An 11307-nucleotide genomic window follows, 5' to 3' on the forward strand; every position below is an offset into this window, starting at 1 on the left:
GAATGATTGACAACCCATCCAGAGGCACGCGGCTTTCAGGAAATGCCCGCCCCTCTTCCTCCCCTCCCTCTCATCAGCTGAGTGCTTCTGTCACGGGTCTGGCGTGGGCTTCACCGCTGCTTGCCTCCACAAAATCTACAAAAGCGGGGATGTAAAAATCGCAATAAGCACTGTTTGACAGGCGGTAACACTCAAGCGTCACCCCTTCCGGTTGGTAAGTCAAGCTAACATTAAACGAAGGAGAACGTTAAGTTTCGAATGCTAGCTAAAGGCTAATTTGTTATCACTTTTTATTTTTTTACTCAAAATGCGTTAATGCTGCCGCTGGTGAGGTTTCGATCATTTTAATTTTTTGACTGTGTGGGGCAAAGTCGTGGCGTAAATTGCTAATTAGCAGCTGGGGTTTGTTTCTCTGTCACTTGACCTACACAGCAGAGCAGCGGCAGTTAGTAACGGAGGCTAGCAAGCAATGTTGTTAACAATTTAGAGTTAATGTGTGTGTGTGTGAGTCAGTCTGTTTCATTTTTTGTGTCTTCAAACGTGACTCCTTCACCTCAAAGTGTAAACAGAAAACTCTTTTTCAAAAGAATTACAACGAAGTCATTGCGATTAATAAATCATTCATCGCTATTTCAGTGAGTGAAGCGTTTGCTGACGTTTCTCCTGCTAGATACAACATATTTATCTATTTTTCAGATTTAACGCCTACATAGTCAATATTGTACTGACTTTTCAACCACCTTAACATAATAGTTGTTTCCTCTTTCAACTCTCATTAAAATACTCGTGAAAAGTGCATGTTTGATGGTGGCATGATGATTTCTAACGCTACTGTTTACTTGAACTTTATAAAACTTGCTGCTATAATAATTTTGGATCCCTTCCGATTGCCGTTTTTACCCCTTTTTTTAGGCTGCAGTGTAAAGTGAAGTCATGACTGGTTAATTTAGAAGGGTCGATGCACTTTTGACAGTCGTCATGTGATGAAGGCACAGCTGCCTGAAGGCTGTGGTGTTGCTAGGACTTCATCCTACAGTCCTTTTGCTTTTTTTGCATTTTGGGGTTTGCTTGCCTAATGAACCTGTGTGTTGACCATCAGTGAGGATGACCCTGATTCCAGTTGTGCCTGAGAACCACAGCCATGTGCTGGCGGAGTTTGACTGCCTTGATCCCCTTCTCTCTGCTCTACGGCTGGATTCAGGCAGGCTGAAGGTAGGCTTTGCCACTGTGTCACATCAGATGTTTGTTTTTTTCAGATTAAATAATATGTGATACATGTGTGTTAATTTATATTTTAGTGTTTAAAGATTAATTTCTTGTAGTTATTGTAGAAAAAATGCAAGAATGAAGTTATTCTTGTAAGTAAAGGGAGTTTCTCTTGTGTTTCAGTGCACTTGCTTGGCAGTATCTAGAAAGTGGCTGGCATTGGGGACATCAGCTGGAGGCCTGCACCTGATTCAGAAGGAGGACTGGAAACAAAAGCTCATCCTCACTCATAAGGTTTACAATTATACTAGAAACATATTTTTTTTGTAAGTCTTATCAAAGGTTTACAGAAAAAACAACTTTTTCAGGAGGGATCCATTGCACATGTGGCCTGCTGCCCTCACGACGAAGACTTTGTCGCTGTTGCAACAAGGTTAGTTTGTTAATAAAGCAAAGCTACTGTTTTTTTTTCTTGCTTTGGTCGTATTTTCCTTGTGTTGCCCTCATGACTCGTGCTTATCCAGCCAGGGTCTGGTCGTGGTGTGGGAGCTGCATTTGGAGCGACGAGGTCGTCCGGAGAGGGTCAGCGTGTCGTGGGAGCACAGAGGTCAGACCATCACAGCGCTCTGTTGGGACACCAGTACACTCCGAGTCTTTGTGGGAGACTCTGGAGGAAAAGTGACGTCTCTGCGGGCAGGATCCTCTAAACTCGGCAAGGTTAAGACCTTAGAGTGTTCCAAACAAAAATACTCAAGAAAAAAAAAAGTTTTACCAGTAACTTGTATTTATATTTACAATAAGTTTGCAAGCGTGTTAGTAATCAGGATATCATTGCTGTGTTGTCTTTATCCCAAAAAACATTATTGGTGCTGCCATCTTTACTTGATTTTCACTTGTATTCATGCTGTATTCTCTTGTTTGTAGGGATCAGCATTTGTCATCTTCCCGGTGCAGACTGTCACCACTGTGGACTCCAGAGTTGTTCAGCTTGGATGCCAAGATGGCCGTCTGCTGGTGTCATCCTTAAGTCGCTGTTACCTCGCTGACACAGAGAGGTCAGTGACAGCTTGGCAAACTACTGTGGAAAGTATGAGGGAGGAGCTTATTCAAAGGATTCCTGGAGAATGAATGCTCATCAATGTGCTCGTCCCATTTGGAAAAATGACCTAAAACATCCTAATCTCTAAATACATTTTTTTTAGTTTACTTATGTTTTAAACGTAAATAATGATTGATCTCTGGCTGCCCTCAGGGAGAAGTTCTGGCGCGTTGGAAATAAAGAGCGCGACGGGGAGTACGGCGCCTGTTTTTACTCACACAGCAAGGGGTTATTAGGCCAGTCTCCTCTGCTGTACTGTGCTCGGCCGGGTTCCAGAATATGGGAGGCTAATTTTAATGGAGAAGTTCTGAGTACCCATCAGTTCAAACAGTTACTAGCATGTCCTCCACTTCCTCTTATCACTTACAGGCAAGTTTTTCCTTTGTCTCTCGATTGTTTTTGTTCTTCCTACTGTATTTGTTTTTCTTCCTGTAGAGAAGAGCCACGCTACAGTCCAGAGCAGAGGACTCCACAGTCGCTGGCCTTTCCTAAACTGCTTCTCTTTGGGTAATCTAAGCTTTTACTAGCATTTTATAAAACCACATTTTTGTGAGTCCATCATTTGTCTAATTGATGTTTTAATTTATGTGCACAGAGACCAAAACCTGTTGACCTGGACAGATTCAGCCATTTATGTCTTCATACCTCAGAATGGACAAGTGCTTCTGTGGACTGAAGTCAAAGGTGGATGAGATGATTTCTACTGTAACTTAACAGCAGACTGGAGGAGTGTAGAAGCCACATAAGTGCTGTTTTATTCTTTTAAAGATGTGAAAAAATATATTTTTGCAAAAATATCCCAAAACTCTATTTAATAACCACTAAAGGTACATTTCAATTCATTTTTTTATTCCAAATTAAAATTTTCTTAGTCCAAGTATGCAGTGATATATATTGCACGACTGTCCAGCAAAGTGCAAGACTTAAGGTTTAGGTGACTAAGTATAAAAATATGTTTCAATAAAATATATGACTATATAGCACAAGTGTTGTCAGTAATATTTAACCTTAACCTACTATGTTTTGTATTAGATTTGATGGATATTGCGGTCTACAGAGGTGAGCTCTTCTGTCTCCATGGCAACGGCCGTCTCTCGCACCTGTCCATGCTGTCTGCAGATCGCTGCGTTGAGCGTCTGCTCCGCAGGGAGTCCTGGGTTCCTGCTGCAACCGTCGCCTGTATGTTCCAGCACGTAATCACCACCAGCAGGGTAAGAGGGCTTCAGCTGATGATGCAAGGCTAACTAGCATAGTCTCGTGCAGAGTCATCAGTTATCGGCCTTCTCTGGGTTTATTATGTAAAAACCACAAAAATTGAAACTATTAAAATTGATTGGTAAACTGTTTTGTAATCAATGAGTTCATCCTTTTTATTAAGTTTTACTTTTTTACAATACAAAAACACATCAGTATTTGATCCAGCTTATTGTACTTAATGAGTCATAGCTATACTGCCGTGTGTTTATGTTTTCATTCCCTGCTTTAGAAATGACATGGTTTGCCTGAGGCTCTAAGGCTTGAACATTTATTAATCCAACCTGTTGAATCCAGGCCAGGAAGTCCATTCCCATCGACCGCCTTGAACACTTGAAGTCTCAGCTCAGTCCCAGCACACACTCAGAGCTGATTGGCCAGCTAGAGGAAGTCATCACAAAGTTGGAGCCTCTGGACTCCGCCTCCAGCAGCCGCAGAAGCAGCATCTCCTCCCATGTAAGAAAGAACGCCTTCAATAATTGTTGGAACAGAAAAACGTGGTTTAAAACCAAATGTACACCTTTTTCTGTGGCAGATTACCATGGTAACGAGTCAGCCATTGATGTTTTTCTTTAGTTGGTTTTAACAATTCAAAAATGTAGGTGAAGAAATAAAAAAAAAAAAAAAGGTATTTCACTTTTTTAATAAGAGGTGGTTGTGAAGATGTTTAAAGTTAAATCATTCTTTAGGGCAAAATTTTACTGTTGAAATGAAAACGTTTCTGTCATCCTTATAATACAACTGAGACTAAAGAGTGCAACTTTTTGTTATTAATTAGGGATGTTCAAAACATTGTCTTTTAAGGAGAGTTTCAATGTCCTGGATTGTGGAATCTATCGTGTGATCAGCCGCAGAGGAAGTCAGTCGGATGAGGAGACGAGCTCCCTCATGAATCAGTCCATGTGTGAAGAGGAGCAGCTCAAAGAGTTCAGCTTTGTGCCAGAAGAGGATCAGCCTGATCACGGTAAGTTACTGAATGACAGAGGGGTCAGCAAGGTTGTTGCTATTTATTTAGTTTGCAGACATTTTTTTTTCAATTTCTTATTAAATCAGCGTTCTGTTGGGAGTTTTTTCTAAAAACTTTGAGTGATACTAAATCAAACACAAGACCTCTTTGTTTTTGTTTCTCTTTACATGTTTTTTCTTTTTTTATTAATAATTTATCTGCTTAATTTTACGCTTGCACTTTAAAGCTTAATTCTAGTGATTTTAAAGCAAAAGTTATTGTCAGTTTGAAACTTAAAAAAAAATTAAATACCTTAAAGGAGGAACACTATTTTGACTTGTTAGAATATCAAATTATATAAGTAACTGATAATAATTTAAAAATTAGCCTCTGTTTGCTTTTTCTTTAATCACAAATCTTGCTGTGCTGATATGTGCATTTGATGGTTCTCTTTACTTACTTTTAACTAATAAAATCTGTACTTTGTCAAAATGCTGGCATTGTTTCTTTTTCTTTTTTCCATCACATGTCACGATTATTTGCATTGTACAGCATTTTGTGTCCATTTTCCCTGCAGTGTTGTCTGGCATGTTTTCTCCGCTCACTTTCATCGTTTCCACTGCCTCGTGTCGCTCCCCTCAGTACTCCATCCATCTGTTTTTCTTCCCACTCTCGCCTCCATCTTTACTAAGATCCACAGAGCAGCGAGCGCACGGAGGCCGACCGATCAGAGCAAGGGCTGCCGTTTCATCTCCCACTTTCATTCCGCTCCAAACCTCCTCGCATCGCGCTGCAGGCCGTCAAAGACAGGTGAATTAAAGAACCAAAGAGAACTATAAAACCCAGCTGCATCCAGGTTTAAATAGAAGACCCATGCACAAGTTGCTTTTTCAGTGCAAATAGAAATATTTGTGGTTTTTCTTCCGGTTAGATGTTTTGTTCTTCTCTGTAAGCACCGAAAGTCGAGTGCAGCTGTGTTTTCAAGCAGTTCACTTCCTCTTTTTTACCAAAAGCACAGTTTTCTGCCACTGAAAGGATGTTCATCTTTGATGTTACATGTGTCAAGTTTTGTCCCAATCAATGTTTTTGAAATTTACTTTGTCCTTCATCTGAAGCCGTTTTGTCCCCTGAAATGTAGCAAAACTTGCCTTTAGATTATTTTCTGTTCCTCCCAGTGTCTCTAGTTTCGTCAAGAAGACAACGGAAAAGATCAACACCCTCCAGATGAACTCTGAGCTCTTTCAGCGTCCTGAGTTTAAGGAGAGCGGACAAGCAGAAACATCGACCATCGTCAATTCATACTCTGATGAAATGGAGAATGAGTAAGTTGAGTGTGCTTTTTTTGTTTGTTTTGTAATTTAAGATTAGGTAGAATTAAGACAGTCACGGTTGATATTTCAGAGTTTGTGATGAAATATTGAACAAGGAGGCAGACATGCAAGAACTTTGGTCAGCTACAGAGCGAACTTTGTAAGTATGTGATGCTCTGCAAGATTGAATAACCGTTTTGTTTTTTCTATTGAAGTTGTAACAAATGTGTCCTATTTTTTTTGTCTTAATGTTTTTTGACATTAGCTCAGAAATACAAGATCCTTTGGTGTTACTAGATCCAGTTCACTTGGCAGAAGCCCTGCTGGAGTGGCTGCCAGTTCTTGAGCGAATCTTAGGACCTTCTAACCTCGGATCAGCTGTTGTGAGTGAATCAAACCAGAATGGAGGAGAGCTGGGGAGAAGCAGCACTTTAAACCTCCTGTCAGAACCAGGGAAACCTTCAGAGACTGTTACAGTGGAGAGCAGGGAGTCTTCAGAGCTTGAAGAAAAAGTTGACCAGTGTGAGATCCAGCAGCTATCCGACTTTAGTGAGGAAGTTATCGTATGTGGGAGCCCTCCAGAGACTCTCCGAGTGATGCCGCCTGTGCCTATCCCATCGGAGCTGCTATCCAAACTCACTGAGTTAGCTACTGTCTACACTGAGCTAAGCTGCTTTAAAAAGCAGAAAGGAGGAGTGGAGTGTAAAACGTTTCTGCGACGCTACTTCTTTCTGCTGGACCACGAGCGCGTGCGGAGAATGTGTCTGCTGTGTTATCAGGAGCAGCCTGATGTGAGGAGCTCCTTCATGGAGGCCATGTTTGGTGAGAAAATACCTCTGAACTGAGCGACTGTACTTGTCTTTTTCATTTTCTAATTTACTCCATTCTCAAAGAAAGACAGTAAGTAGATAAGACTTTTATCTGTTTTTACAGTAAAACCAACTTAATATATGTTTAGCATGTTTGTACAATCAATTTAATACATTAAACAAGATTAAGAAAAAAAGAGGTGGCACTTTGCCACGCTCACATCAACTGGAGTGGAGGAAACTTATTTATTTATTATTTTGTTTTATTATCTTTAAATGAACATACTGCTTTATTTCAATTTTTTTTTCTGCATAACAGAATTGTCGTTGTTCTTCTCCTCAGAGCTCACTCAGACCAGTAATGTGGTGGAGGTCATTCAGAAAAAGGATTTGCTCAAATCTCTGCGCAGTCTGAGAGAACTGCAGCCGTGGAAAGCTCCTCTTTTGCTTGCTCATTTGCACAGGTCACCATCAGCTTTTATTTTTTATAAACGCCAACACGGACAAAAGACATTAACAACTTAGACAAAAGTATAAGTTTTTGCTGTGAACATGGTAGCATGGTTTTTATAGTTGTTAAGCTTATACCTATTAAGTGAGCTGAATTCATACTTAAATCCAAAGCCAAGAGGCTGCAGGCGATTTATTTACAGAACTACTTCGTGGAAAATGATGTTTTTGGTGTTTTTAACATGTTCTTGTGGCATTTTTCTCATGATGGAGGACATGTATAAAAATAATTAATCTTGAAATTGTATGTCTTAGTATTTATTTATTGAAATTGTTGTGAATAAGGAACAGATGGGAAAAAGTCATCAGAAAAACCTTTTAGGTGAGGCATAAGACCTAGAACCGCAAGCTTCAAGCTTCTTGCTCTGCTCCATCGTGATGCATCCACTTGCAGACAAATAGATTCATGTACGTCTTTGTTTTCCTCGCCTGAGCTGATATCTGGCTCAAAACTGCTGGATAGCTCCAATACTGCTCGGTAGTTTTGTTGAACCTGTAATGTTATATGGGGTTGTGAGGGGCTGTAAGTTAGTGGGAGGCCATGTAAACAAAGGAATGATGGGGAAATAGGGTGGACGGATGGGCGGGACTGTTGGTGCAGAGGAAGTAATTTCTGATGAACTCCTGCCGTTCTGCAGAAACTAGAAAACGTCACAGGTTTTGGGATTTATGTTAAAAACAGCACAATCATAAATAAATGACCTCTCAGAACACTTTTTAAATTGATCAGTGGATGACTGGAGTGGGACTTTAAAAAAAAAAATCTTAGTACCTAATAAAAGGCCTAAAAAGGAGGCTTCTGGCTGCAGCTATTTATTTAAAAAATTTGCTTCAGAAACACAATGGCTGTACCCACTGTGATGAATCCTGTGCTTAAAGGACAACTAAAAAAGTGTAAAACTGTCCATTTGTCTGAGAATTTTGGGGTTGTAGGATTAAAATACCGTTTGTCCTGTCACCCAGGCTGTATGAGAAGCACGGGGAGGCAGCTGTGCGCTCCTTTTCCCACTTCTACCCCACCATAACTCCTGCTGACGTTGTGGCTATGGCTGACCGAAGCCACTTCCTGGCGTACCTGGATAATCTGGTGCAGTCCAGACCCGAGGAGAACAGGTACAGCTTCAATGATTCTATGGAAAAACCCCAAACTCTTCTATATTCTAAATCTTAGAGTATTTTCTCTGCCAGATTACACTTTTTGCAGTCCCTACTTGAACCTGAGTCACTGAGAGAGGATTGGCTGGAGCTGGCTCTTACCCATGATGCACCTAAACACTGTGACACACTGAATCCTAATGGACAGCCAAGGTTAACAATGCTATACATTTATTCGTGCATTTATTAGATTTTGCTGTAGCCACATCACGAGCTGTGAAGCTGTAGAACAAGAATAAGTGTTGGTGTAAATGACTGCGTTCTGCTGAAGGTGGCACTCGCACTGTTTCCCTTGGGGTTATGGACGACTTCTTTCTCTGCTGATCCGCCTGCCTGCAGATTATTCCTCCAAGCAAAAAATGGCCGAAATGTGTCGGAGTCATGGGTAATTCCAAACTTCAAAGCATTGTCAGGAATATATTTAGAGGTGAGGTCTGCAGTCATTTCAAACAAAAATGTGTTGACAGGTACTGGACTGGCTACCTCCATCTGTGCAAGGAGCTGCAGCATCGATCTGAAGCCTTCTCAGCCATCTGTCAGCTGGACGACATCACCCTGTTGGAGGAACCTGATGGTAAACCTGCTGCCATGAAACTTTTAATGCAAACCTTGGTTAAAAAAATATATAAATAAATATTGAAGCAACTGAAATGGCTGAAAACAGTACTCGAATAAAAAAAAAAAAACACTAATATATTTAGTCCAAAAGGTCTGTCATCAGACTTTCGATTTTAACAAACTCAATTGCGTTTATAAATAAAATGGAATAAAGTCTGAGTCATGAGGGTTGATTAGATTTAATCAAATCAACTTAAAATTTCCTAAATGTTAAAGGGAAAAAAAAGTCTCTTGTAACCATGCAACGCTAAGTTAAGGCAACACAAATCCATGAGAATTCCAATAGAAAACAAATCTCATAGGTTATCAATCTTATTATATTAGGATGAACTTTTAATCATGTTTGTACATTAACTATTCATTGTTTTAGAGACTTCTGGTGCATTTTATGTTGCTGGGAGTTGATGAGACCCAGCATTGTAAGATTGTCTGCACAGTATTTCTGCAGCTTTTGACTTTTGCAGTCTGGGTTCTTATCCTCATCTTTTAAATTTCTAATTGATCCTTTTCTGATAAACATCCCAAAGTGAGGATGGAAAGAGCATAGTGCACTTTTATGTATGTGCACTCGGTTACTTTTTGTTTTTAAGTGGGATTAGAGCTGTTGAGGTTAGAATAAAAGCAGGGAAGCTGAATATTTGTGTAATCTAACTAATCTGCTGACTAAATTGAAATATTATTTATGTCAGCAGACCCAGCCAGTATTAAGGGACATATTTGAGAAATGAGTGAGCTTGAGTTGATGATCAATTCACACTAAATCTTTGCTATTTAATGACAAGAAATCTTGTGGATTTTTTTAGTCTCATTAATGTTTGGGGTGCATTCTTAAATTATTCCAGGTGTTGAACCCCACACTATGGAAGAATGGAAGCTGCTGATCCAGCTGTCTCAGCAGCACCATGACATTGCAGCAAATTCCCAGCAAGCCGCAGGTGTGAACGGGAGCAGCTGTTCGACTGACTGCGAAGGAAGGATCAGTCCTGAAAGTCTCACCCTCATGCTGGCCCGCACAGCCGGTCCGGACCGCGCCCTGTCGATGCTGGAGGAATGCGGAGTCCAGCTAGTCCTCTCTCCTCACTCCAAACTGGTGTGTGAGCTGCTGAGGGTCACCGAGAGGAGGCAGAGGTGGGTTTTCACCTTCAAAGCTCCGTTGTCTGATTAGTGAAGACTAATGAAAAATGTTTTAGAAGTGGCATATCAAAGATGATCTTAAAATACAAAGATTTTTTATTTGCTGTGTTTTTTCTTTAGGGCGATGATTCAAACCATGCTGGAGCGCTGTGACCGCTTCCTCTGGTCTCAACATGCCTAAAGGTTATAAACTAAAAAGTAAAACTAATACATCATGGATGTTTTCTCTCATTCTCCTTCAAACATGAAAGCTTTCATTAAGTCGGTGATGCCTTTTAAAGCCAGTAGAAAAACAAAACAAGTATTTAACAACAGTGTTTTCTGTTTAATGTGTTTGACATCCCAAAGTTGTTTGTTTTTTAACAAAAACCCTGGTTTTTAAGCACTAACAATAAAACATTAAATATTTTATCTTTATGAACAAAGACTAAATAAATTCTAAAAATGTATTGATTGTGTGAAATGTCTTAATGTTGTATGTTTAAATAAAAGTCTGAATGAACCCTCATATTTTGTTGTTTTTTTAATGTGTTAAAAAAATCTCCAGTAAATATGAATAATTTGTGCTTTACTACCATGTTTTTTTTTATGCTGTAGCCCTTAAAAGATCACAAAAACTGAGAAAGTTTTGGACATGATTATGGAATATAACGGTGTTTTCTTTAAGACAACTTAGTTCAATTTGCTGCAGAGGATGAAAGCTGAGTAGAAGAAAACATGTTTTTGATGCAGTTTTGGATTCTTTAAAAGTCATCGGATGGTCCAGATTCCCTCCCCTAAACCTTTTTGAGGATCATGAAATATTCTTTTTCTTCCAGTAAATACTGTCAAATGTGATGTGTAATGTGGGTCAGGAGAGATAAAAATGAATAATGGTGTAATGAAATGGGGCTGATGCTATCACACACCTGGAACATCAAAGAGGCGAGAGAAGAGAGTGAGACGTCTTCAAGCCTGATTTTTAAAAAGTTCCAATCGGACAGATCCACTCTTTATGAGTAGGGGGGTAATTTCATTCAAAAGATTTTTTGTTCTTTTATTTTGATGATTGGCATCATTTCCCAGAATCCCCAGTGTCTTCCAACACCTGTGTCGACGAGAAAGAAGTCATTGGATTCAAACATAGAGGATTCTTTTTTTTTTTTAAGAAAAGTTGACAATTTAAAAAAAAATACTTTTTTTTCTTATGTTCATATGGGGATGAAAAGCATATAGCATGCACCTAAAAAAGTAAATATATTATAAAATAACTTATTTAAACAAAAT

The 11307-nt window shown here is 39.6% G+C and overlaps 1 protein-coding gene across 4 annotated transcripts; it reads left to right on the forward strand.

Annotated features, from left to right (window-relative positions):
- Positions 1–9: 9 nt before the first annotated feature.
- On the forward strand, positions 10–10549 carry hps5 (HPS5 biogenesis of lysosomal organelles complex 2 subunit 2). Of its 4 annotated transcripts, none has more exons than XM_023955734.2 (23): positions 10–214; positions 1100–1212; positions 1390–1500; positions 1575–1639; positions 1731–1923; positions 2131–2261; positions 2459–2674; positions 2741–2812; positions 2901–2989; positions 3338–3516; positions 3857–4015; positions 4364–4523; positions 5198–5315; positions 5681–5827; positions 5907–5975; positions 6081–6637; positions 6968–7088; positions 8098–8247; positions 8323–8442; positions 8561–8674; positions 8757–8863; positions 9750–10035; positions 10162–10549. In XM_023955734.2, exons 2-23 carry the CDS (start codon positions 1105–1107, stop codon positions 10220–10222), a joined length of 3333 nt encoding a protein of 1110 aa, XP_023811502.1. In that variant the 5' UTR covers positions 10–214; positions 1100–1104; the 3' UTR covers positions 10223–10549. The 4 variants fall into 4 exon arrangements, with proteins under 4 accessions (XP_023811502.1, XP_023811501.1, XP_078804787.1 ...); XM_078948661.1 differs by having other exon boundaries at positions 213–327; XM_023955733.2 differs by having other exon boundaries at positions 21–214; positions 2459–2812.
- Positions 10550–11307: the final 758 nt, after the last annotated feature.

This window comes from Oryzias latipes, chromosome 6, assembly GCF_053564925.1.
Source record: "Oryzias latipes strain Hd-rR chromosome 6, Olatipes_Hd-rR_3.1".
NCBI classification, from domain to species: Eukaryota; Metazoa; Chordata; class Actinopteri; order Beloniformes; family Adrianichthyidae; genus Oryzias; species Oryzias latipes.